Raw genomic sequence first — 26,783 nt, 5'->3', positions numbered from 1 at the left:
GCCAGGAGGTGATGGGACCAGTGGCCATGATCTTCGTGTTTTTGATGTTGAGCTTCAGACCATATTTTGCGCTCTCCTCTTTCACCCTCATTAAAAGGTTCTTTAATTCCTCCTCACTTTCTGCCCTCAGGATTGTGTCATCTGCATATCTGAGGTTGCTGATATTTCTTCCGGCAATCTTAATTCCGCTTTGGGATTCATCCAGCCCAGCCTTTCGCATGATGAATTCTGCATATAAGTTAAATAAGCAGGGAGACAATATACAGCCCAAAGAACCATAATAGTATTTACCCATCCCCCCCAGCTGCAAGGCTTTCCTGGGCTTCTCCTTTGAAAGCATCAGGATTCAACCCACCATCCCGATGGATTTCTGCCTGGGGCATGTGCTGCCCTTGATCGCCTCCTGCCTCCTAAGGGATTGTGGAGTCAGGGGGAGCCCTGGAGACCCCAATTCCAGAGGAGTCATTAGGCGTTGGAAGCCAGGAAATCCGTCAAACCGTTGAATGTTGGCGATTATTTGAAGCTTCTTCAGTTTTCAATACAGTATTGGATACTCGGAGGAAACAGTCTGATTCATGGTATCCGTTTATTGCTACAATTGTATAGGCTTCTTCTCTGAGCCTCTTTGCTGTTGTGCATGGAAGGTGCCTGTGTCCACGGTCCTTGTCCTGGCCTTAGAGTGTGTGGTGGGGACTTGGGGTTTTTGGGGAGTCGTTTAACCGCCCCCCCATTCCTGATGTTAACAGCACCAATACCTAAAACGTGGACGGATCTAAGTTCATGGCGTGGGGTGGGGGAGGGAAGAAATTTGCAATGTAAACACTGTTTGTGCGGGACCCCACTTTGCAATTGGATGGCCAGGATCAGCCCCTCTCCCGCTCTCCTGATCCCCAGAAAGAGGAGGGGATTGGGAATCTTCCTCTCCTCCCCCTCAATTCTTTCCCTTCCCTCCCAGCATATCACTCTCTCACCCCTTCCCGCGCTACCCCAAATCCCGACCCCAGATGTTGCCCCTCTTCCTCCTCCTCCTCCTCCTCCTCGCAAGTCTGCTTCTGTTGTGGAAATGTGGGGTGTGAGCCCCCCTCCCAACCTGCCTGCTTCTCCCGGAAGTGGAGCTTCTGCGCAGAATTGCTGCTCTGCTCCATAGCTCTAGGGGGGGGCGCTTTCGGAAAGGAGAGGGAGGAGGCAGGGGACCCCCCCCCCCCGTGGATGTTGCAGGGAAGGAGAATCGGGAGCGAGGACAAAGAGGTAAAGGGATCGCGGGGGGAGGAGGGGGGAGAAAAGGACCCAGAGACCCCGCCACCCCCCCAAGCGCCTTCCGTGGGGCCTGAATCCCTGCGCGCGTGCTGCGAAGGGGGCTTTCCTTGGCCCTTTGGGTGCCTTGGCAGGGGCGGATATGGGGCCCCCACCCTGGGAGTCCCCACGACGGCCTCCTTGACCCGTTTCCCCCACGTAGACATCCCCGGGGCGCTGTGGGGTTCGCGGGAAGAGAGTCAGGCCTTGAAAGGGCTACAGACGCCTGGATAGAGAAAGGGCTACAGACGCCTGGATAGAGAAAGGGCTACAGACGCCTGGATAGAGACCTCACCCCCGTCCCTCCCTCTTGCTCGTCTTGGGGCGGCCCCTCCGGATGGAAAGATGGGGCGCGCATGGAGAGGGTTGGGCTGCGGCAAGGGGGCCTCTAGGTGCAGGGGAGACTCCGGAAGAGAGGCAGGGGGTCGAGGAAGTGGGGGGGAGGGAGGGGAGCATCCCAGCACCACGGGGGGGGGGAGATAGGAAGACCAGTCTTTGGGGAGAAGTCTCCATCGTGGCTTCCTTGGGGAGTCCCCGGAGGGGGCGCCTTGGTTTCTCCCTCCCACCCAGGAATGGGCCACCCCTTCAAGGCGACCAGAGAGGGATCCCTGGAAAGTGGGGGGTCGTGTCCACCCACCCCTTCCTTCTTGCAAGCTCCATCCTCTTCCCACCCCATAAGCCCCTGTCCTGTCCAGACACAGCCATTCTGCCCAGTCCAACCACTGGTCCCCTGGAGAGGAGAGGAAATCCTGAGAGGAGGGGGGAGGGGGGAGGCCTTTTCGGAAGCGGCTCCCACCCAGGAAGCAGCCAGAAACCTTTTCCTCTCTCTCAGGCTTCCATCTTTATTGTCTTTTCCACTGAGGGTGAGGGTAATGTACACCTGTCATCAGAAACAGGGGTGCAGAGTCCATGGAATGGCTCTTAGGGCTGATATAGAAGTTGCACCTCAAAAGCATTTCTGTTCCTCTTATTCTTCATAGGCAATGTCAGAGTGAATGACAAGCTGAGATACTATCCATCAGCATCCGATGACAGCGACTGCATGAATCTTCCCAGTCAAAGGACCCATTTTCATGATAGACAGTGCCTGTGGCTGGAGGCTCTACATACAAGGTGTGCCTATACAGGCCAAAGACTGCCAGTATTAGCACAGGTGAGGTGTGTGACCTCCCCAAATTTAAAGACTGTATGTGAATGAGAGTTTGTGGGTGGGATTATCTTTTACAGAAACCCTGTGATTTTCTCCACCCATAACATTTCGTGAGCTGATATTGCCGTGTGAATTCCAAAATAACTTTAAAAAAATCACAAGATGATGATAATAATAATAAAAATAAAATTTTATTTATACCCCACCCTCCCCAGCCAAGGCCGTGCTCAGGGGGATGATAAGAATAATTGCAGTATTTAACCCCCGCCCATCACGTTGGGTTTCCCCAGCCACTCCGGGGAGCTTAAAGTACATAAAAAAGACAGTAAAACATCAAACATCAAACAAAAACACCCCAATGCAGCTGTCTTCTAAATGTCAGAGAGTTGCCCATTTCCTTGCCCTCGGAAGGGAGGGCATTCCATGGGGCAGGAGGCCCTCTGTCTGGTTCCCTGGAACTTCACTTCTGCCAGCAAGGGAACCAGCAGAAGACCCTCGGAAGTGGACCTCCCTGTCCGAACTGAGCGATGGGGGTGGAGACGCTCCTTCAGGTCCACAGGGCCGAGGCTATTTATGGCTTAAGTTTGCAGATCTTGTTCCTCCATAACAATCTCCAGAGCAAGTTCCACGCATAATTAGCAGAATAGCAAAAAAATGCTCAAAGGCAGCAAAAAAGTAATTCAACTGAGAAATCTATTATAGTGGTACCTCTGGTTGCGAACGGGATCCGTTCCGGAGGCCCATTCGCAACATGGGCAGAACACAAACCATGTCTGCACACGTGCAGGTCACGATTCACTGCTGCGAATGCATGTGACATCATTTTGCAGGTCTGCGCATGTGCCAGCGGCAAAACCCGGAGGTAACTGGGTTGCCATGGGACACAAGACAGAAACGCACAACCTGAAGCAAACGTAACATGAGGTATGACTGTACTGAAGACAAATAAGCATAACAGGATCCAAAAAATAGCAAAAATGTAACTCACAGTAAATGTAAATGTAACTCACAATAGCAAAAATGTAACTCACAGTAAAACCCTGACTTAGCATAGCAAAACAGCACTCAAGTAAGAAACAGACAGAATATAGTAATATCAGAAGTGATTATAAACTTTTTCAATATGCAGCGACTGCGGCAAGAATTTTAATGGCTCAAAAATGGAAACAAGAAGAATTACCAACATTGGAAGAATGGAGACGGAAATTGATAGACTTTGCTGAATTAGATAAACTGACAGGAAAAGTTAGATATCAAAAAGATCACAAGTTCACTCAGGACTGGAGAAAGTTTACGACTTATCTGGAAAACATTTGTGATGAACAGACAACGCTAGTTGGATTTAAAGAAGCTTTGTGAGGAGAAAGGGTATTGTAAGAGGGAAAAGAGCTGTAAAGATTTATAAACTGGCAATACAACTATAAAGGAAATGTGAACTAAATTTAAAATTATGAGGATTGCGGAGGGAGCGGGGGGAAGTCTAAAAGAATTTCGTATTATATTGAATATGAATGTGTTTATATAAATTTGTAAAAGAAAAATCTTTTCAAAAAATTAATAAAAAATAAGAATATAGTAATATCAGAATATGAAGTGGGAGCAGGCGCATTTCTTTTTTTTTTAATATAAATTTTATTAATTTTCATCCAATTATACATTTTATCCCGAATACAGCACATTGAAACTGTTTTTGACTTCCTTCAGCGTCTCTGAGAATCATCCGTATTTATACCTTTAATACACATTCCCATCTTTCATATTGTCATTATTCCTTCATAGTTCCATTATTTTTAATAAACAATACTTATTTGTTTTTTTTTTACAATGCCTCTTTAAATTCCACTAGCGTTGTGTTTACACCACGTATATTTTTCAGATAATCCACAAATTTTCCCCAGTCCTCGATGAACTTTTGGTCTTTAATATATCTGATTTTCCCCGTTAATTTGTCCAATTCCGCATAGTCTATCAATTTTGATCTCCATTCTTCTATCGTCGGTATCTCCTCTTGTTTCCACTTCTGAGCCAACAGGATTCTGGCTGCCGTTACCGCATATTGGAAGAGCTTACAGTCTTTTCTTCTTATAGCATTTCAATACTGGAATTTATATATAATTCAATGTCAGAGTAACCCTGGGACTAGATAACAAGCCTCCAGGTGGACGTGCCCCATCTGCCCTTCACGTTCCTCTTCCGCACGGGCAGAATCTGCCTTCTGGACTGTGGGATTCACGGTTGTTCTCCTCCTCTCCATGCACCAGGGCTTGACTTCAGGTGCAGCAGAATTCCCCAGCCCCCCAAGGATTTGAGACCCATCAGCTTTCCTCACCTGGTTTAGCCGGACGGTTGAAGCCGTTGCTGGAACCCCTGTTGCATGCTGACAGCTTCTGGAAGCCACAGGTGAGAGCTGAGTGCAGGGTGGGGACCAAGGGTGGAAAAATGACCCCAGAAGGTGTAGGACATGTCCCCCACCAAAGGAACTACTGCTCCCCAACACCCCATGACATCTAGATTCAGGTAGGTAGCCGTGTTGCTCTGACACAGTAGAAATAAAAAATTACAAAATATTTCCGTAGCACCTTAGAGACCTTAGGTTTGTTCTAGGTATAAGCTTTTGTGTGCATGCACACTTCTTCAGTTACACTGAAACAGATGTCACCAGACCCTTGTATATCGTGGGAGTGTGTGGTGGGGTTTTTCTCAGAAGGGTACTCCTACTACCATCTCCCACTACCCTTTACTATAGGAAGAAGTCTGCATGCACACGAAAGCTTATACCTAAAACAAACTTAGTTGGTCTCTAAGGTGCTACTGGAATATCTGGCTACCTACCATTAAGTACAGTTATCTCCTTGCCTTGAATATCCTGCCTTTCAGTGCCAGATTAGGATAGCCCTGTGTCAGAAGACAAGCACAGGATCAGGCAGCACATCATCATTATAAAGCACCATTGGGGTGGGTGTTTCCGCCTGGGATTCCCATTTGCCATCTGCTTTCCTTCTGCTTCTCCTGCTCTCTCCATGCAATGTGAGGCATGTAGACAGAGGTCCATCTCCAAGAACAGGAGCTTCCCTGAGCACCCATTCAGCTGACCCCAAGCACCAAGCCTTGTCACTAGTTCTCTGACTGACCCAGACCACAGTCCCTGGAAGAGATGAAGGCCTGGGTCTCCCAAAATGGTCCATATGGACCTCCTGAGGTCAGTGGGACTGTGCAGGTGATTCATGAAGATCTAGAGGTGGAAACGGGGGCAACTACTTGATTTGAAAGGCAGTCCCACAAGACAACAGTATTCCAAGGTCATGCTGTGTTATTAAAGATGATTGAGGATTATGAAAGTTTGCTGATGCATTACTATCATTTGACATCATACCATTTTCATTTCCTAAAAACTGGGAACATGGGGAGGACATGGGAGAATGTAGGAGATGTTAAGAGAAGGTGCTAATGGCAGTTGATGTGTCCTTTTCCCCCCTGTGTTCTCTTTCCTGAAACCCAAACAGGATTTCCTTTCTGCCCACTGAAAAAGGTGATGGAGAAGACAGAATTGCAGGGGACAAGGCACCTTGTGTTTCATTAGGAATAGCCATTAAAATGTGTGAAATGTGGAATATGCTTCACTGAATGAGCACACATAGTTCACATCAACGAACACAAAAAGGAAAGAACCCATTTAAAGGTATGGAGTGCGGAAAGAGCTTCTCTTTCAATGCAACACTTAGAACACACCAGCGGACTCACAGAGAGAGAAAACGTTTTAAGTGCAGGGAGTGTGGGAAGAACTTCAGTCATAGTGGACACCTCAATATACATCAACGGACTCACACAGGGGAGAAACCATTTAAATGTATGGAGTGTGAAAAGAGCTTTAGTGATAGTGGAAAGCTGCGATCACATGAACGGACTCACACAGGGGAGAAACCATATGAATGTATGGAGTGTGGAAAGGTTTTCAGTCAGAATGGAAGCCTTAGATCACATCAACGGACTCACACAGGGGAGAAACCATTTAAATGCATGGAGTGTGGAAAGAGCTTTAGTGATAATGGAAACCTAAGAAGACATCAACGGACTCACACAGGGGAGAAACCATTTAAATGCATGGAGTGTGGAAAGGACTTCAGTAAGAGTGAACACCTTAGATCACATGAACGGACTCACACAGGGGAGAAACCATATAAATGCATTGATTGTGGAAAGAGCTTTAGTGATAATGGAAACCTAAGAAGACATCAACGGACTCACACAGGGGAGAAACCATTTAAATGCATGGAGTGTGGAAAGAGCTTCAGTAACAGAGGATACCTTAGAAATCATCTACGGGTTCACACAGGGGAGAAACCATTTCAATGTATTGAGTGTGGAAAGAGCTTTAGTTTTAGTGGAAGCCTTACAACACATCAACGGACTCACACAGGGGAGAAACCATATAAATGTATTGAGTGTGGAAAGAGCTTCAATCAGAGTGGAGACCTTAGAAATCATCTACGGATTCACACAGGGGAGAAACCATTTAAATGTATCGAGTGTGGAAAGACCTTTAGTGAAAATGGAAGCCTTAGAACACATCAACGGACTCACACAGGGGAGAAACCATTTAAATGTATTGAGTGTGGAAAGACCTTTAGTGAAAATGGAAGCCTTAGAACACATCAACGGACTCACACAGGGGAGAAACCATTTAAATGCATGGAGTGTGGAAAGAGCTTCAATCAGAGTGGAGACCTTAGGAACCATCAACGGACTCACACAGGGGAGAAACCATTTAAATGTATTGAGTGTGGAAAGAGCTTTAGTTTTAGTGGAAGCCTTAGAAAACATCAACGGAGTCACACAGGGGAGAAACCATTTAAATGCATGGAGTTTGAAAAGAGCTTCAGTCAGAGTGGAGACCTTAGGAACCATCAACGGACTCACACAGGGGAGAAACCATTTAAATGTATGGAGTGTGGAAAGAGCTTCAATCAGAGTGGAAAGCTTAGAGAACATCTACGGACACACATGGGAGAAATCATTTAAGGGTATGGACTGTAGAAGGAGCTTCAGTCAGAGTGGAACCCTTGATTTATGTCAACAGACTCACAGAAAAGACAAACCATATACGGTAAATATCAGGAAAGTAGATAAAAATTCACTCTTAGTGGAAGTTCAAAATCAACAGACTTATGGACAGGAAGAACTTTAAGAGTTTAAACCCGTCATACCATCAACAAACTCAGAGGGGAGAAGCAGTTTAAATGAAAAGACTGCAGAAAGTGCCTTCTTTATAATGGAGCATTTAAGGAACAGGGACGCGGGTGGCGCTGTGGGTTAAACCACAGAGCCTAGGACTTGCCAATCAGAAGTTCAGTGGTTTGAATCCCCAAAACGGGGTGAGCTCCTGTTGCTCGGTCCCTGTTCCTGCCGACCTAGCAGTTTGAAAGCATGTCAAAGTGTAAGTAGATAAATAGGTACCGCTCCGGCGGGAAGGTAAATGGCGTTTCCGTGCGCTGCTCGGGTTCACCAGAAGCGGCTTAGTCATGCTGGCCAGGTGAGCCGGAACCTGTACGCCGGCTTCCTCGGCCAGTAAAGCGAGATGAGCGCCGCAACCCCAGAGTTGTCCTTGACTGGACCTAATGGTCAGGGGTCGCTTTACCTTTACCTTTATTTAAGGAACATCCAGGGACTCTCACATGGGAGAACCCATTTAGATGTATGGAGTGTGGGATGTCTTCCTCTCAGAGTCCACTCTGAGCAATGAACTCAGCAGGAAATCATTCCTACAAGCATGAGGTATATGTGAAGTTCTGGTGTTTATATGTAAAACTGTGTAATAATGAAATAGGGCAACATCTCACAATGGTGAGTATAATTTTAGATGAAAGTACCTTTGGTTTTTAAACCAAACTCGCCCCCCCCCAACCCCATGATCTCCGAGCACTGCTTCTTCACCAGAACTTCATCGCTGCCTCCTGCCCTGCGCATTCTGAAGAAAACTTGAAATACTGAAATTGAATGGGAGATTTTCCCCCAAGCCTAATTTCAAGAGGGGGAAGGAGGGGCTGCAGGTACCAGGAAAGTCTCCTGGGGGGCCCACCTTCATTCATGAACCCCATGGGGCAAGCCCAGAGTTCCTGCTCATTCTGGGGTTTGAGGAAGATGGTCCCAGAAGTTTTGCTTCAATGCTGCTTCTCAGGAGTTTTCCTACCAGAGGACCACAGTGCTGTGGCTGCTGTTGTTGCCATGGACTGGCTGGTGAGGGGGGGAGGCACCAGCTGGGGGACCAACAAGGGAAAAAGGCTCAGATCCTGTGGACTGGTGGTGGGATGACAATGAGTAGAAAGAGGGAGAAAATGGAGCAGACCGGAAGGGGAGATGTTGCAAGCTGAGGAGGAAACAGGGTTTGGTGAGCGGGAAGAATCTGGGGCAGAGAGCAGTTCGGGCTCAGAGGGAGGAGAGGAGGGGGCCTGGAGACCCATAGGAGGCCGGCTGCTGAAGCATCCAGGGAGACTCCCCCTCCTGCTGCGCCCAGCACATGCCTTTGCGTCTGGGAGTTAGAACTCTTAGAATGTGGGTATCCCATTTTTCAACCAGAACAAAAACCCGCTAGCCTTTTCCCAGGTCTTTCTTGTCCTGACAGTCATTTGTCTTCTCTACGAAGCACTCTACAAAGTCCTTTTCCCTCCCTTTATTTACCATGGGGTCCCAGCAACCTTTTCTGCCTCTTACACTCTAGAGAAAAGAGTCCCTTTCCATTGGACGCCTGGCAGCCCAGTGCCAAATCCGGCTGCTCCAGAGAGAACGGAAAGGAACTGGAAACGCCCTTGCGCTCTGACGCGCACCAGTCACTTCCTTCCGGATCTTGGTGCTGCCGGTGCAGCTGCATTTACGAGAAAAAGAGAAATTGGAAACCGAGTCCAAGTCCCCTTCTATGCAAACTGGCCACTTGGACCAGCCTTGGGGCGTTTTCCTTGGGGAAAAGGAAAAGTTTCAGATCTCAGGTTCCCCGACAGGGAATGAGAGCTTTGATTGGCGTTCTCCCCTTGCAGTTCATTGCCTCTCTAATTGCAGAACCCCAAGTCTCCCGTTCTCCCCTCCCCCTCCTCGCTACCTCTTTCCAGGAAGGCTGGGAGTGAAGACCGTAAGCAAAAGAGACAGCAAAGGATGAGAATCTGGGTTGCTGGGTGTTTCAGAGAATCCCGCCCACAATCTTCTCCATTCCTAGACCCATGTCCGCATGCGCTGCTCCCGGCCATCCCAGGGTCTTTTACTAAAGAAAGAGGGGGGTTTGCCCTGCCGGACTTAAGATTGTATTATGAATCGGCAGCTTTCTGCTGGCTAAAAGACTGGCTACTTCTTGAAAATGCAGACATTCTAGACTTGGAAGGATTTGATAATAGTTTCGGTTGGCATGCATATATTTGGTATGACAAGGTTAAAGTGCATCAGGGTTTTAAAAATCATATTGTTAGGAAAGCACTATACAATGTTTGGATTTGGTATAAAGATTTACTGGAAAATAAAACTCCCAGGTGGCTTTCACCAATGGAGGCTAAGGAGGTAAAGAAACTTAATATGAGAACTAATTGGCCAAAATATTCTGAAATTTTAGAACAAGAAGGTGGTGAATTTAAACTACAAAGTTTTGAGAAAATAAAGTCCAAGGTACGGGATTGGCTCCATTATTTTCAAATAATGGAGGCCTACAAACAAGACAGGAAAATCGGTTTCCAGGTGGAGAAATTGAAATTAGAAACAGAACTGTTAGAACCCAATACTAAGAATTTATCAAGAATGTATAACTTGCTGTTGAAGTGGAATACAATAGATGAGACAGTGAAGCCAGCTATGATTAGATGGGCACAGGACATAGGTCATGACATTATGTTTGCTGACTGGGAGCAGTTATGGACCACAGGTATTAAATTCACGGCATGTAATGCCTTACGAGAAAACATTATGAAAATGATTTACAGGTGGTACATGACTCCAGTCAAGCTTGCGAAGATTTATCATTTGCCCAATAACAAATGTTGGAAATGTAAAGAGACTGAAGGTACCTTCTTCCACCTTTGGTGGACCTGCCCAAAGATTAAGGCCTTCTGGGAAATGATTTATAATGAGATTAAGAAAGTACTTAAATGCACCTTTCATAAGAAACCAGAGGCATTTCTCTTGGGTATGGTCGGCCAGCTGGTGTCGAGGAAGGATAAAAACTTCTTTTTGTACGCTACTACGGCAGCAAGGATTCTTCTAGCAAAGTATTGGAAGACACAAGAGCTACCCACGCTGGAGGAATGGCAGGCGAAAGTGATCAACTTTATGGGACTGGCAGAAATGACCGGCAGAATCCGCGACCAAGAGAAAGAGACTGTGGAAGAAGACTGGAAGAAGTTTAAAATATATCTTAAGAGTTACTATAAAATTGAGGAGTGCTAAAATGCTAAGGGAGAGGAAGACGTAGAATTATAGCGGTAAATTTTGTTTGATTTAGGGTGAAATTGAAAAGGAGAATGAATTTATATTTAATTGGCTAAAAGGGTTGTTGAATAATTGTTAAAAATAAAAGGATGCAAAAAGGGGAAGGTATGGGGAAGTCCGAGAAAAGAGGCTTATGGAAATAAGGTTAAGAAATTATGATTTTATGTGTTTGTTTCCATGTTGTTTTTGTCGTGTTTGTTAAAAATTGGAAAATTAATAAAAAAAAATATTAAAAAAAAATGAAAATAATCTACCAAAAAACTAAATTACTGACAAAAAGCCTCACAATGGAAGAAAAAAAAGAACTTCAAGAAAAAACAGGCCTGGAAATTAAAAATAAGGTTAAATACCTAGGGATCTGGATTTCAAATAAAAGTTTAAATTTCTATGAGGATGAATCTAGTAAAGTATGGAAAGAAATTTTTTAAAAAATATATGGAAACCTGGACCAAACTCCATCTCTCACTCTGGGGAAGAGTCTCGGTTGTGAAAATGAATATCCTCCCCAAAATGATTTTCTTATTCCAAACAATACCAATTTTAGGAGAAATGAATTGTTTTAAGGAGTGGAAAAGGGAAATGTCTAGATTTATATGGAGTGGAAAGAAACCGAGAATTAAACACCAGTTATTAACAGATAAAAAGGAGAGAGGAGGTTTTGCATTGCCAGATTTGGGATTTTACCATGCGGTGGCAGGATTGGTTTGGATAAAAGACTGGATTACACTAGAAGATACGGACATGTTAGATTTGGAAGGCCACGAGAATCGGTCTGGATGGCACGCTTCTTTAATGTACAAAAAAGTGAAGGTCCACAGGGGATTTTTGAGCCATGTGATAAGGAAATCATTATATAAAATCTGGAAGAAATATAAAGGACTACTTGAGCCAAAAATACCCTTGTGGACATCACCAAGAGAAGCCATATACTCATGTCAGAATATTTACAACTAGCAAAACTGATGGGAAGAGTTAGAGGAGTATTGAACCAGAAAATACTTGGAGAAGGGAGAATATTTGAGGATTATAGAAGATCATAATGAGTATTAGAAAAAATGTTGGAATGAAACTATTTGGCTTTAGAAGAAATGCTATAAGGAATTATGTACAAATAAGTTTTAAGCTTTAGGGCTGTTTTTGGTAAGATAAGGTTAAAATAAATTAAGGTAATTTAATGACAGAATATAGCGAAAGATGGAAAGGATTTGCTGAGATAATTAATAACTAGAATTAAAAAAAGGGAGGTGTGAGGAGGTCGATGAAACAAGTTAACGAAAGATAAAGATATGGGAATATTGGATTTGTTTTTAAATTTTTTGTTTGCTTTTGTTTTTGGTTTTGATGTATTGTGTGTTTTGTTTTTTCTTTCTTTTTTTTCTTCTCTTTTTATTGACTTGTATAGTTTAAATTTTTTTGTCTATCTTTTTTCCTTTTCTTCTTTGTAATTCTAAATTCTCAATAAATATCATTATTATTTTTTTTAAAAAAAGAGGATTATAGAAGATCATATTGTACCAACCACACCATATTAGCAGAACTTGAGTGACACTTGTAAACACAACAAATGCTGTTTGTGGAGTAGACGGGAACAATATTAAAGAATATAAAACTGTGAGGGAAAACAATGGCAGTATAAACAGTACCATGAGAATGATTGAAAGACTCATTTTGTAAGAAGTCTTTTTTATTTAATTAGGAAGATTAAGTTTTTTTATGCACATAAATCTGCTTTTTCTTCTTTCCTTTTTCTGTATTTTCTTCTTTCCTTTTTTCTTAATTGTTTTTTCTTAATTGTCTTTTTTGCTGTATGAGATTGTAAATTCTTTGTATATGTGTGTAATTTAAATTAATAAAGATTATGTTAAAAATAAATCAATTTGTGGCCGGCCTGATGAAGCGTTGCTTTCTCTGGTTAGCCCCGCTGGAACTCCAGTTCTTTCCAGACCCTGGGGTCACTAGAGGACTGGTGGCTCCTCCTGGCAAATGGCCTGGTGCGCGCTGGATCACCAGTCCTTCCTTGCCCCCAGAATCCGGGCAACCGAAGGTCCCATCTGGGGTGCCATCTGTTGTAAACAAAAGCTGCCCTTCTTCCCTTATGGGGGACACAGGAGCCCTTTACAGAGTCCCTTGTAGGTTCTCCATCGGTAGGAGGAAACAACAGAGGCAACCAGAGACTATTGAGAAGCAAAGCAGCTAGTAAGCCTGATCTTTATTGAACTGTTGCAACAGGGTCCTCACTCACCACACGCAGGAAAGGAGGAGGAACCCAGAACAAAGGTGTGCCTGCCTTTATATAGACATTTTAAATTCCCTGCCCTGGAGCTCCAGACCACCCCTCTATACATCATACATACATCACAGAAGGGGTGTAACCCCAGACCACCTACTACAAACATCATACCTACATCACAGAAAAGGTGGTCTGCAACAGAAATTTGAATGTTGTCGTTTTTCCTGTCTGCCAGGATATCTGATAATGGCTTATCTGATTCCCTTTCCTGGTAGTCTGGCCATTCCTTTGAGATGGTGATTTCCCAATTCCTGAGACAATGGGAAGGTTCCCTCACCTGCTCCCTCCTTGCAGAGAAAACGTTTGGTCAGCTTGGGAGTCAAAATGGTTTCAGGACGGTCTTCCTGAGCTGCTCCAGACATGTGGTCGACATATCTATTTTTGTGCTTGCTTGGTACACTTATGAACATTTATTATATATATAAGACCTTAAATTTTTTATTCACATGATGAATTCTGCATTTACTTTAAATAAGCAGGGAGACAATATACCGTCCTCCTTTCCCAATTTTGTTGTTCCATATCCAGTTCAAACTGTAGCTTCTTGTCCAACATGGAGATTTCTCAGGAGACAGATGAGGTGATCAGGCACTCCCATTTCTTTAAGAACTCACCATAGGTTGCTGTGGTCGACACAGTCAAAGGATTTTGTATAGTCAATGAAGCAGAAGTAAATGTTTTCTAGCTTTCCCCATAATCCAGCACATGTTTCCAGTTTGGTCTCTGCTTCCTTTGTCCCTTCGAAATCCAGCTTGCACTTCTGGAAGTTCTCGGTCCACATACTCCTTAAGCCTGCCTTGTAGCATTTTAAGCATAACCTTGCTAGCGTGTGAAATGAGCGCAATTGTGTGGTAGGTGGTGTGGGATGTGAAACACAAGAGCAGTCAATTACAACATTCCTAGAGTGTACATGTTTGCACATGGGGAGGGATGTTTGTCCAGCCAGCAGGTAAACTTCCTGTTTCCCTCTGGGCTGGGACAGACTTCCTCTGCATGTGACTAGAGGTGGGTGTGGCCTCACCTGTGCAGGTAATGATAAAAGTACAGGGCAGGGGCAGCCATCTCTCTCTTGCCTCTCTTCCTTCAAAGAAGCAACATCTACTAAGCTAAAGATGCCCTCTTGGCTCCCAGCCAAGAGAGGAGACAGGGACTGTCTTATTATAAGATAGACTCCAAATGTATATTACTTCATTAAGCCTAAGTCTGCCTTCTGGGATCTGATTGTGAACAGAATGTGAGTAAACTCTTTTTATACTTTTGTAAAAGACTGTGTCGTCTCTTCTCTTTTATGAGGGAATAAGGGGAAATTACCAGAATAGTTATTATAAAGGCTTAAGCGAGCCTGAGCAAATGCTGCCGTTGCAAACTTAAAATAAAGGGGAATGTTTTACTCTGCTGATATTGGAAACCTGTTAACACAAGTTGGATAAGGATATAATCAGATAATATATACTCTCCTGCATCCCTGAACATTCCCACAGGTGGAGCATTCTTTGGCACTGCCCTTCTTTGGGACGGGGATTCATGTGTTGCAGGAACCCCCCCCCCCCACAATCATTCAGTTTGTACAAACAACACACACACACACGCACACACACACACACACACACACACACACACACACAAACACAGGACATACATGACACTTCTGTTATAAATGACACCCAACTCTATCTGTTGATGGACGGCCACCCTGACTCGGCCCCAGACACACTGATCAGATGCTTGGAGGCTGTGGCTGGATGGTTACGTGGGAGCCGGTTGAAGTTAAATCCTTAGAAGACAGAGGTCCTCTGGCTGGGACGGGACGACATGGGACTGAGGGGGCAACTCCCATCTCTTGCGGGGGTGCAATTAGTGCCAGCACCGTCCGTTAAGAGTCTGGGTGTAATCTTCGATACCTCCCTCTCCATGGAGGCGCAGATTGCAGCTATAAAAAAGGCAGCATTTTTTCATCTCCGCCAAGCTAAGCAGTTGGCTCCTTACCTCTCTCGCCCTGACCTAGCCACTGTGATCCATGCGACGGTCACCTCCAGACTGCGCTCTACGTGGGGCTGCCCTTGAGACTGACCCAGAAACTCCAGCGGGTGCAGAATGCCGCAGCGAGACTCCTTACGGGGTCTTCGCTTAGAGATCACATTCATCCGGTGATATACCAGCTGCACTGGCTCCCGGTGGAGTACAGGATCAGGTTTAAGGTGCTGGTTTTAACCTTCAAAGCCCTATACGGCCTAGGACCCTCGTACCTACGGGACCGCCTCTCCTGGTATGCCCCACAGAGGAACTTGCGGTCTTCAAATAAAAACACCTTGAAGGTCCCAGGCCACAGAGAGGTTAGGCTGGCCTCAACTAGAGCCAGGGCTTTTTCAGCTGCGGCTCCAACCTGGTGGAACGCTCTGTCACAAGAGACTAGGGCCCTGCAGGACTTGACATCTTTCCGCAGGGCCTGCAAGACAGAGCTGTTCCACCTGGCATTTGGTCAGGGCGCAGCCTGACTCCCTCCTTTGGCAATCTTTACAAAACTTTAGTTTATGGTTGCCATCAATTTTGATTTTAATTAATTTTTATAATGTTTTTATAATGTTGTACTGTTTTAGTGTTGTTAGCCGCCCTGAGCCCGGCTTCGGCTGGGGAGGGCGGGATATAAATAAAATTTATTATTATTATTATTATTAAATTCATACAAAATCAGCCGTACATTGGATCTGCACCGTTCAACTTTTATTTTACACCAGGAGGGAAGGACTCTCAAAGGGGGGAGACTTGACACAAGGCAGCCAACATGTCCGCAGTGAGCCCTACCCAGTTGGCATGCCAACCTTGATGGTCCTGGACAGAAGATCATTCCACTCACAAAGGACCTGCATATGGAAGTGGATTCGGTACGGAGTGAAACACAGGACAGTGACCAGCCCTTCCCTCTGGGGGCAGGAAACAGTGAACTCCCCTTTGTCCTCAGGAATGTAATCATGGGGAGGGGAAGGAGGAACCGGGCAGGTGACAAGACCCTCAGGTTACCACCACAACTCCTACTCCTTCAGAGAAGTCACACTTCTCTGTGGTCTCTCAGCCCCACTCACCTCACAGAGTGTTTGTTGTGGGGGAGGAAGGGAAAGGAGAATGTTAGCTGCTTTGAGACTCCTTTGGGTAGTGATAAAGCAGGATATCAAATCCAAACTCTTCTTCTTCTTCTGTTCCCTGAACCCCTCCTCTTTGTGATGTCTCAATGATGTAGTCATGATGTAGTCTTGGGGGTGTAGCATGGGGGATTAGCAGCTAATAAAAGTTGGGGTCTTCTTTTGTTCGGGGCTTCCATCTTGTTCCACCTGGTGGCAGGTGGGAGTCCTGTGGAGACAGTCTTCAATCAAGACCTACTGGCTGCTCTTTTGCTCTGCTCTTCCTGGCTGGTCTCCTTGTTTCTTGTCCAAGGGAGCCCTCAGATTTTGTTTTTTTTTTTAATAAATATTTTATTAAATTTTCAAGATACATAATACAAAATCCCTACACCAAAAAACCAAAACAAATACACCAAGAAACCATATAAAAAGAAGGAAATAAAAAATAAAAAACAGATACAAAGATATAACTAACTGGACTTCCTCGCATCTCCTTACCCTGCATTATTTATAGTCAGAATGTCAGCAAATTATTACCTTATTTCATACCTTATTTTGTACTTTCCAAATATTATACTTCTAAATTTAAAATAATTTTTACCAATTGCTCATACCTTAAAATTAAACAAAATATTGCCTTAAATTTTGACCTTTTCTTACTTATAACTTAGTTTTCTATTTTACAAAGCCTATTCGCTGGAGCTGGTATTTTCTAAATCGTGCAAATACTTAGCATTCATACAACTTATAATATTTTTGTAGATAATCCTTAAACTTCTTCCAGTCCTCTTCCATTGTTTCTTCTCCCAAGTCTCGGATTCTGCCAGTCATTTCAGCCAGTTCCATATAGTCTATCAATTGCGTCTGCCACTCTTCCAGTGTGGTCAAATCTTGTGTCTTCCAGTACTTTGCAATGAGTATTCTTGCTGCTGTTGTCGCGTACATAAAAAAGCTTCTGTCCTTCTTTAACACTTTCTGGCCGACAATGCCCAAAAGGAAGGCCTCCGGTTTCTTAACAAAGGTATATTTAAATACCTTTTTTAGTTCATTATGGATCATTTCCCAGAAGGCTTTCACTTTAGGGCATGTCCACCAGAGGTGAAAGAATGTCCCCTCAGCCTCTCTACATTTCCAACATTTATTATCAGACAGGTGATATATTTTTGCAAGCTTGACTGGGGTCATGTACCACCTATATATCATTTTCATAATATTCTCCTTCAAGGCATTACATGCAGTGAATTTTATTCCGGTGGTCCATAACCTTTCCCAGTCCTCAAACATAATGTTATACCCTATATCCTGAGCCCATTTTATCATGGCTGATTTAACAATCTCATCCTGTGTATTCCATTTAAGCAGCAAGTTATACATTCTCAACAGTACCTTGGTCTTTGGTTCCAACAGTTCTGTCTCTAATTTCGACTTCTCCGCCTGGAATCCTATCTTTTTGTCCAATTTAAAAACCTCTTGAATTTGGGCATAATGTAACCAATCTTGCACCTTATTCTTTAATTTCTCCAAGCTCTGCAACCTCCATTTGTCTCCAATTTTTTCTATTAATTCCCAATATTTCGGCCAGCCGGCCTCCATATTGAGTCTCTTCCGGTGATAACCATCTCGGGGTCTTACTTTCTAGTAAGTCTTTATATTTTGTCCAAACAATAAATATTGTTTTTCTGACAATATGGTTTTTGAACATTTTATGAATCTTTACCTTGTCGTACCACAAGTATGCATGCCAACCAAAAGCATTGTTAAACCCTTCCAGATCTAGGACATCAGTGTTTTCAAGCAGTAACCAATCTTTCATCCAGCAGAAAGCTGCAGCTTCATAATATAACTTTAAATCCGGCAGGGCAAACCCCCCTCTTTCCTTTGCATCAGTCAATATTTTAAATTTTATTCAGGGCTTTTTGCCCTGCCAGACAAACTTAGAGATATCTTTCTGCCATTTTCCAAAACATTCCACTCTGTCCACAATCTGTAGAGTCTGAAACAAAAACAACATCTTTTTCAATACATTCATCTTTATAGCTGCAATTCGACCCAGCAAGGAAAGATTCAATCTTGACCAAATTTCTAAATCCTTTTTAATTTCTGACCAACATTTTTCATAATTATCTTTAAATAAATTCAAATTTTTAGCAGTCAAATTTACCCCTAGGTACTTCACTTTTTTAACCACATTTAACTCTGTCTCATTCTGAAACCTTTCTGCTTCCGAAGATGTCAGATTTTTAACCAAAACCTTAGTTTTTTGCTTATTCAATTTGAATCCCGCCACCCGACCAAACTCATATATCAGTTCCAAAACTCTTTTCGTGCTAGATTCTGGCTCCTGTAATGTTATTACCAAGTCATCTGCAAAAGCTTTCAATTTATACTGTTTCACTCCGACCTGTATTCCTTGCACCAACCGGTCCTCCCTAATCATGTTCAAAAGCACCTCTAGGACTGAAATAAATAACAGAGGGGATAAGGGGCAACCTTGTCGTGTTCCTTTTTCAATTTTAAACTCTTCTGTCACCACATTGTTAACTATCAATTTAGCTTTTTGCTCTGAGTAAATTGCCTCTATTCCATTTTCAAACCCCCGTCCCACTCCCATCCCTTCCAAGTTTTTCTTCATAAACCTCCAAGAGATGTTGTCAAAGGCCTTCTCCGCATCAATAAAAATTAACACTGCTTTTGTGTTAATATTAGTTTGCAAAAGTTCCAAAATGTCTATAATGTTCCTGGTATTATCAAACAAATGTCTACCTGGAAGAAAGCCTGCCTGATCTTTATGAATTACTTCATTTAGCACTTTTTTAAATCTACTTGCCAAAATATCCGCAAAAATTTTATAATCCACATTTAGGAGTGAGATTTTGGATTCCGCTTCTGGAATTGTATCGGCTGCTTTTCTGAGCCTCTTGGCTGTTGTGCCTGGACGGGGCCTGTGTCCACGGTCCTTGTCCTGGCCTGAGTCACTTAGCGACTCCCCCCAAATCCCAGCTCCCCACCCCAGCCTCTGAACCGATAGACCAGGAATGATCTCTATATGTCAGATCAATACTTTTCTTGCCTGAAAGATGCAACCATGACAATTTAAAGATCAGCACAAGCAGTTTGAATTGTGCTCCAAAATGCACTGAGAGCGAGTGAAGATCCTTTAGGACAGTGTTACAAGGTTGAACTTTCCATTAAGTACAGTTACCCCTTTGCCTTGAATATCCAGCTTTGTCAGTGCCAGATTAGGATAGTTCTGTGTCAGCAGAGGGGTATGTGATCAGGCAGCACATCAACATTATAAAGAACCATTGGGATGGAGTGTTTCCCATGTGCCAGCTGCTTTCCTTCTGCTTCTCCTGCTCTCTCCATGCAATGTGAGTTATGTAGACAGAGGTCCATCTCCCAGAACAGGAGCTTCCCTGAGCACCCATTCAGCTGACCCCAAGCACCAAGCTTTGTCACTAGTTCTCTGACTGACCCAGACCACAGTCCCTGGAGAAGATGTAGACCCGGGTCTCACATAATAGTCCACTTGGACCTCCTGAGGGCATTGGGACTGTGAAGGTGACTCATGAAGATCTAGAGGTGGAAACAGGGCTGGATGGAGGATTATAATAATATAATCATAATAATTTATTATTTATACCCCGCCCATATGGCTGAGTTTCCCCAGCTACTCTGGGCGGCTTCCAATCAAATGTTTAAAACGCTACAGCGTTAAATATTAAAAACCTCCCTGAACAGGGCTGCCTTCAGATAAGATAGCTGCTTATTTCCTTCACATCTGAAGGGAGGGTGTTCCACAGGGTGGGCGCCACTACCGAGAAGGCCCTCTGCCTGGTTCCCTGTAACCTCACTTCTCACAATGAGGGAACTGCCAGAAGGCCCTTGGTGCTGGATCTCAGTGTCTTTATGATGCAGAGGATGGGGAATGTCCAAAGGAACGATGGACCAGAGAAAGAGAGGGTCTGTTCGTAGACAGAGAGCAGCTGCCTTTCCTGTGAGGAAACAATTGATTTGAAAAGGCTGCATTCCAAGATCATGCTGCTTTATTAACAACGAGTGAGGATTATGAAAGGTTGCTGCTGCATTACTATCATTTGATGACATTGCTTTTTCATTTGCTGTGTGTAAGAGGGGGTGCGGTGGGCGTTTAGTTGGGTGTGGGAATTTGTTTAATTTAATTTAATTTAATTTAATTTAGGTGTGTTTGTAACATTCTCTTTTTTGTTTGTTTGTTTTGTAAGTTTGTTTTTTGTATAGGTTTAAATCTGATTTTAAGGGGAGGGGTCAGGGCTGCCTGGGAGTGGGTCCCATCAAAAAAAAAGGCTGGGGCAAGTTCCACGGGGTGTGTGTGTGTGTGTGTACTGGGACTACCGATCTCAGTGATCACGGGTAGGAGGAGGAGTTACGCTAAGACCAGACCACGTCATTACCAAGGAAGCGAGCTTAGTCATTGTTTGAGGACTATCCCTGCCTCCAGGTCAGGTCTTGACCGGACGGATACTGGAATCAGCAAGGGATACCCACACAACCTGAAGGTGCTGCTGTGCAATGCCAGGTCAATGATCCATAAAACTATTGTGATCCATGACTTGATCGTGGATGGAGGACTTGACCTGGCATGTGTAACAGAGACTTGGTTGGATGAAGCAGATGGGGCTGTCCCTGCCGCTGCTTGTCCACCAGGTTTCTCTTACACACAGCAACCCAGGCCTTGTGGGTGGGGAGTGTCTGGAGTGTGTGGAGGCGGTTGGAGGATGGATGGCGGCTAACAGATTGAGGTTGAATCCTGACAAGACAGAAGTACTGCTTTTGGGGAAAGGAGGTGGGCAGGTGTGGAGGATTCCCTGGTTCTGAATGGGGTAACTGTGCCCCTGAAGGACCAGGGGCGTAGCCTGGGAGTCATTTTGGACTCACAGCTGTCCATGGAGGCACAGGTCAAATGTGTATCCAGGACAGCTGTTTACCAGCTCCATCTGGTACGCAGGCTGAGACCCTCCCTGCCCGCAGACTCTCTCGCCAGAGTGGTGCATGCTCTGGTTATCTCCCGCTTGGACTACTGCAATTCATTATACATGGGGCTACCTTTGAAGGTGACCTGGAAACTACAACTAATCCAGAATGCAGTAGCTAGACTGGTGACTGGGATCAGCTGCCAAGACCACATAACACCGGTCTTGAAAGACCTACATTGGCTCTCAGTATGTTTCCGGGCACAGTTCAAAGTGTTGGTGCTGACCTTTAAAGCCCTAAACGGCCTTGGTCCTGTATACCTGAAGGAGCGTCTCCACCCCCATCATTCTGCCCGGACACTGAGGTCCAGCACCGAGGGCCTTCTGGCGATTCCCTCCCTGCGAGAAGCCAAGTTACAGGGAACCAGGCAGAGGGCCTTCTCGGTGGTGGCGCCCTCCCTGTGGAATGCCCTCCCATCAGATGTCAAAAAGAACAACAACTACCAGACTTTTAGAAGATATCTGAAGGCAGCCCTGTTTAGGGATGCTTTTAATGTTTGATGTATTACAGTATTTTAATATTTTTCTGGAAGCCGCCCATAGTGCTTGGGAAAGCCCAGCCAGATGGGCAGGGTATAAATAATGAATTATTATTATTATTATTATTATTATTATTATTATTATTTCCTAAAAATTGGGAACATGGGTAGGAGGCGGGGGAATATAGGAGATGTTCAAATAAGAGAAGGGGCTAATTTTGTTTGATTTGTTCTTTTCCCTTTCTTCTCTTCCTTGGAATCCAAAAAGGACTTCCTCTCTGCCCACTCTGAAGAAGGTGTTACAGAAGAACGTCAGAATTCCAGGGGACGGGGAACCTTTCATTTCATTAGAAATAGACATTGAAATGCGCAAAATGTGGGATATGCTTCACTGAATGAGCACACATAGCTCACATCAACAAACTCACAGGAGAGAAACCTTTTAAAGATTTGAAGTGTGGAAAGAGTTTCACTGATAGTGAAAAACCTAGAACACATCAGCGGACTCCCATGGGTAAGAAAGGATTCAAATGCAGGGAGTGTGGGAAGAGCTTCAGTCAGAGTGGAAGTCTGAAATTACACCAACGGATTCACACAGGGGAGAAACCATATGAATGTATGGAGTGTGGGATGAGTTTCCGACGAAGAGATACACTTAGAATACATCAACGGACTCACACAGGGGAGAAACCATTTAAATGTGTGGAGTGTGGAAAGAGCTTCAGTTCCAATGCAACCCTTAGATCACATCAACGGACTCACACAGGGGAGAAACCATATGAATGTATGGACTGTGGGAAGAACTTCAGTCAGAGTGCACACCTTAAGTTACATGCACAGACTCACACAGGGGAGAAACCTTATAAATGTATGGAGTGTGGAAAGATTTTCCGTCGAAGAGATACACTTTTAAAAATTTAAACCATATTTATACTTAATCCCTTCAAGCCTTTCTGCTAAAACCAATTAATTCCTTTCCAACACATTCTGATAGTTCATTAGTATTACACTAATTCCAAAATAAAAAGATATATATATATATATATATATATATATATATATATATTCTCTTCTAATTTTATCCGACGTCCCTTCTTCCTGGTTTCGGGTTGTGTCAGTCCTTTCTAGCCATTTAAATCCTGTCCATCAATCTGGTGTTCTGATGTCCGAGGCTCTCAGGTCTCTTCCATGCCCCCTCTGCTGATTTTCTTGTTCCTGTTTGTGATTACCCAGTTCCTTGTCCTTTGTTGGATTCTTTCTTATTTTCTTCCCTTTTTCCTTGGGGAGTGGGTCTCCGGGGAGTTCCATGTAGTAATAGATTCCATTTTCTTTCATAAGATTATTCCATTCCCCGCAATCCCACTCCCCAATGTTGATTTTGTAATCCAAAAAATAGTTGTTCCAAAAGTAATTATCAACTTGTTTCACAGTCCCACCAGAGCTAAGAACTTCCTTAGCCCCAGAGATCTGCAGACACTTTCCAAAGTCTGTGGCTTTAGGACTCTCCCTTTGTATCTTTTGAGGTGCAATTGCAACCTCTTCCATTTTCAACTTCACCTGCCCTTGGACTTGCCTTATTGAACCAGTTTCCTGAATTAGTTGTGAGGTTTCTTTATCTTCTTTTCCTGTCAGCTCATATTTACTAGCTACAGCAGCCATAAAATCCAACTTTTCACCCATCAAGTTCATTTTCTCATGCAGCTGCTGCAGCATAGCATTCACTTTGCCAAGGGCAGAAGATAGTACTTCCTCCTTATTCATTTCTGTTCAAGGTCAAGTATCTGGTCCCACGCTGATTTTCACAACTGTTATGTCTCCCTGTGAACTGCAGCTCAGAAACTAACAAGCTCCCTCTAGGGGACACAATTTCTACTTAACGTCCATCTTTAAAATGTATCCAACAAAGGGAAATTTACTTTCGATTTTCTGATAATTTGTTTCCGTGCAGTACAAAGAAGCAGAAAGCAACATTGAAGTCAGTTTGTTTCTCTTTTATTTCTATCTGTCCAAAAGGGTTCTGTTTTCAATTGACAGACATCTCAAAAGGTTTCTGTCCTGACATCCTGTCTCCAGGTTTGGGACAAAGGAAACTTATGTTCTTTTACTCTCTCTCTGCAGGATTAGCCGGTCAAAATTCTTTTCCCCCTTTTCCCCTGCTGTCAAGGGGTTTTTAGCAATTATGAGTGCAGGAAATTTCAATCTTGGAATCAATTTTCCAGGTATTTAGCTTGTACGATCTTTGCTTCAGTCTATTTACAAAAAGCGGAAGGCGGACTTCCTGTTTAGACCTTCCCGCTTCGTTGCCCAATTTACAAATTTTCTTAGTCAAATCAAATCTTCCATTTTTACTCACGGGTACTTATTTAGAGTCCAATTGTCATCAGAAAAAAGTCAGCGCTCTCCGGTGATGGCTGTGCGTCTTCCCTCCATGAAAGTAGCAGTCGGTTCGATTGCACCGCGCTGCTCACCCCACTTCACTCCGGAGCCCCATAAAGGGGTTTCCCGGCGAGTAGGGGAGGTGCTCTTGGTGCTCTGCCGAACCCCACGTCCCCAGGCTGCTCTGCCTGGGGTTTCTAGCGGGTCCCCACCTTCGCCGCGGTGGGTAGACCCAATTTCCACGGAGCCCGTTCCTCCAGTCGGAGGAACTCCGTCATTCACCGATGGCGCTAACCCGGAAGTCCCTCTTTTCTCCTGCTTCCAAGAGGGGTTTTGGTGGTTAAAACTGAAGGAAATTTAGACCTTTATATACGACTTTCCAGACTTTAGCTTGCACAATTTTTGCTGCAGTCTATTTACAAAAGCGGAAGGCGGACTTCCTGTTTAGAACCTTCCTGCTTCAGTGCCAAATTTAAATGTTTCTTAATCCAATTTTCCGTTCTACTCACGGGTACTTGTTTAGAGTCCAATTGTCCACAGGAAAAAGTCAGCGCTCTCCGGCAACGGCTGTGTGGCTTCACTCCGTAAAAGTAGCGGTCGATTCAAAACACCGCGCCACTCACCCGTCACTTCGGATCCCCGAAAAAGGGTTTCCCTGCGAGTAGGGGAGGTGCTCCTGGTGTCAGCCGAATCCCACATTCCCAGGCTTCCTCCGCCTGGGATTTTTGAAGGGTCTCCGCCTTTGCCGCGGCGGCAAGACCCAATTTTCGCTGAGCGGGTTCCTCTCGGTCAGAGGAACTCCGCCATTGCCGGTGGCGCTAACCCGGAAGTCCCGAACTAGGTGTCTCCAGGAGAACATCCGCCACGACCTGAAGCAGCTCGGGCAGGGAATCCATGGTGCAGCGGGGAGGTCGGTACACCAAAAGGAATCCTGTACTGCCCCTATTGCCCAACTTCCAGAACATGCACTCAGAGAACTGGGTCTTCCCAATAGGATGCCTGGTGCAAACTAATGACTTCCTAAAAATCACTACAACCCCCCTCCCCGCCCACATGACCTGGGTTGCTGTGCGTAAGAGAAATCTGGTGGACAAGCAGCGGCAAGGACAGGCCCATCTGCTTCATCCAACCAAGTCTCTGTTACACATGCCAGGTCAAATCCTCCATCCATGATCAAGTCATGGATGGCAGTGGTCTTATGAATCATTGACCTGGCATTGCACAGCAGCACCTTCAGGTCATGTGGGTATCCCTTGCTGATTCTAGTATCCATCCGGTCAGGACCAGACCCGGAGGCAGGAATAGTCCTCAGACAACGACTAAACCTGCCCCCTCTGTAATGACATGGTCTGGTCTTAGCGTAACTCCTCCTCCTACCCGTGATCACTGAGATCGGTTGTCCCAGTGCATCCACCCCTGTGGAACATGCCCCAGCCATTTTGTGGGCTGGGGCCCACTCCCTGGCAGCCCTGAACCCTCCCCCTAAGAACAAAATAACACCGTAAACAAACAAACAAAACCAATAAAACAATACAACAAAAAATGTAAAAATTACAAAAACATCAAAATAAAAAAAAATCCCCAAACCCAACCAAACATCCACCCCACCCCCACCCCCCACATACAAAAAATTCAAAAGAAATTTTTAAAAAACATTTTAAAAACACTCGGTGCCCCTCCAGCAGTAACAGCAACTGCCCTAGTGACGCCTGTCAGGCCCCGCCCTGGGCCAGATGGTAAGTGGCAACAGCAGGGCCCTCAGGCACTCACACAGGGGAGTCTTCCTGGGCAGCAGGCAGCAAGCCTTTTTCAGCAGAAAGCAAAAATTATAATTAACAATGTGGTCTCAGAAGAAATTAGGATTGAGAAGGGAACCAGGCAAGGGTGCCCACTCCCCCCTGCTTTCTATTTCTGTCCTAGAGGTGCTGTTGAATATGATAAGGAATGATGAGGAAGTTAAAGGCATAGTAGTGGGAACTAAACAATATAAGTTAAAAGCCTTTGCTGATGATTTGGTATTGACTTTACAGGACCCTGAGATCAGTGCAATCAAAGCACTGAAGATAATTCAACAGTTCGGACAAGTTGCAGGTTTCAAATTGAATAAGAATAAAACCAAAGTTTTAGGGGGGGAAATAATGATACATGAAAAACTTAACTTAGAGGAACCCACAGGGCTGAAGTTTGTGACAAAGGTGAAATATCTGGGTGTAAATATGACTGCAAAAAATGCATTTGTACAAAGACAACTATGAAAAGTTATGGAAAGATATCAAAAGAGATTTGGATATTTGTACAAGGTTGAAACTATCTTTGCTGGGCTGAATTTCTGCGATAAAGATGAATGTATTGCCTAAGTTGTTATTTTTGTTCCAAGTACTCCCTATCATTGATAAGTTGAATTGTTATAAGGAATGGCAAAAGGTATTATCTAAATTTATCTGACAGGGGAAAAAACCCAGAATTAAGTTTAAATCATTAACAGATGTAAAAGAGAGGGGGGGTTTCTCCCTGCCAGATTTAAGGATTTACTTTGAAGCTGCAGCCTTTTGCTGGCTGAAACAATGTTTTTTATTGGAAGATACGGATGTTTTGGATTTAGAAGGT

The 26,783-nt window shown here is 44.4% G+C and overlaps 1 protein-coding gene across 4 annotated transcripts in view; it reads left to right on the top strand.

Annotated features, from left to right (window-relative positions):
- Positions 1–2,273: 2,273 nt before the first annotated feature.
- LOC307225084 (uncharacterized protein) overlaps positions 2,274–26,783 on the top strand; it is a 43,277-nt gene continuing 18,767 nt past the window's right edge. Inside the window, exons 1-3 of one of the 4 annotated variants that reach the window (XR_013842799.1) lie at positions 2,274–2,446; positions 4,705–4,960; positions 5,947–8,215. Coding sequence is in view for 3 of the 4 variants with exons in the window: in XM_079992810.1 (XP_079848936.1) it covers positions 6,068–7,462 (1,395 nt within the window). In the remaining variant the exon portion in view is untranslated. Of the gene's footprint in view, positions 2,447–4,704; positions 4,961–5,946; positions 12,796–26,783 lie in introns of those variants that run through there. The other 3 variants (XM_079992810.1, XM_079992809.1, XM_079992811.1) reach the window with 3 other exon arrangements.

This window comes from Podarcis cretensis (assembly GCF_951804945.1).
Source record: "Podarcis cretensis genome assembly, chromosome: 10".
NCBI classification, from domain to species: Eukaryota; Metazoa; Chordata; class Lepidosauria; order Squamata; family Lacertidae; genus Podarcis; species Podarcis cretensis.
The sequence above is the reverse complement of the archived record's forward strand: the minus strand, read 5'-3'. Positions and strand labels throughout refer to the sequence as shown.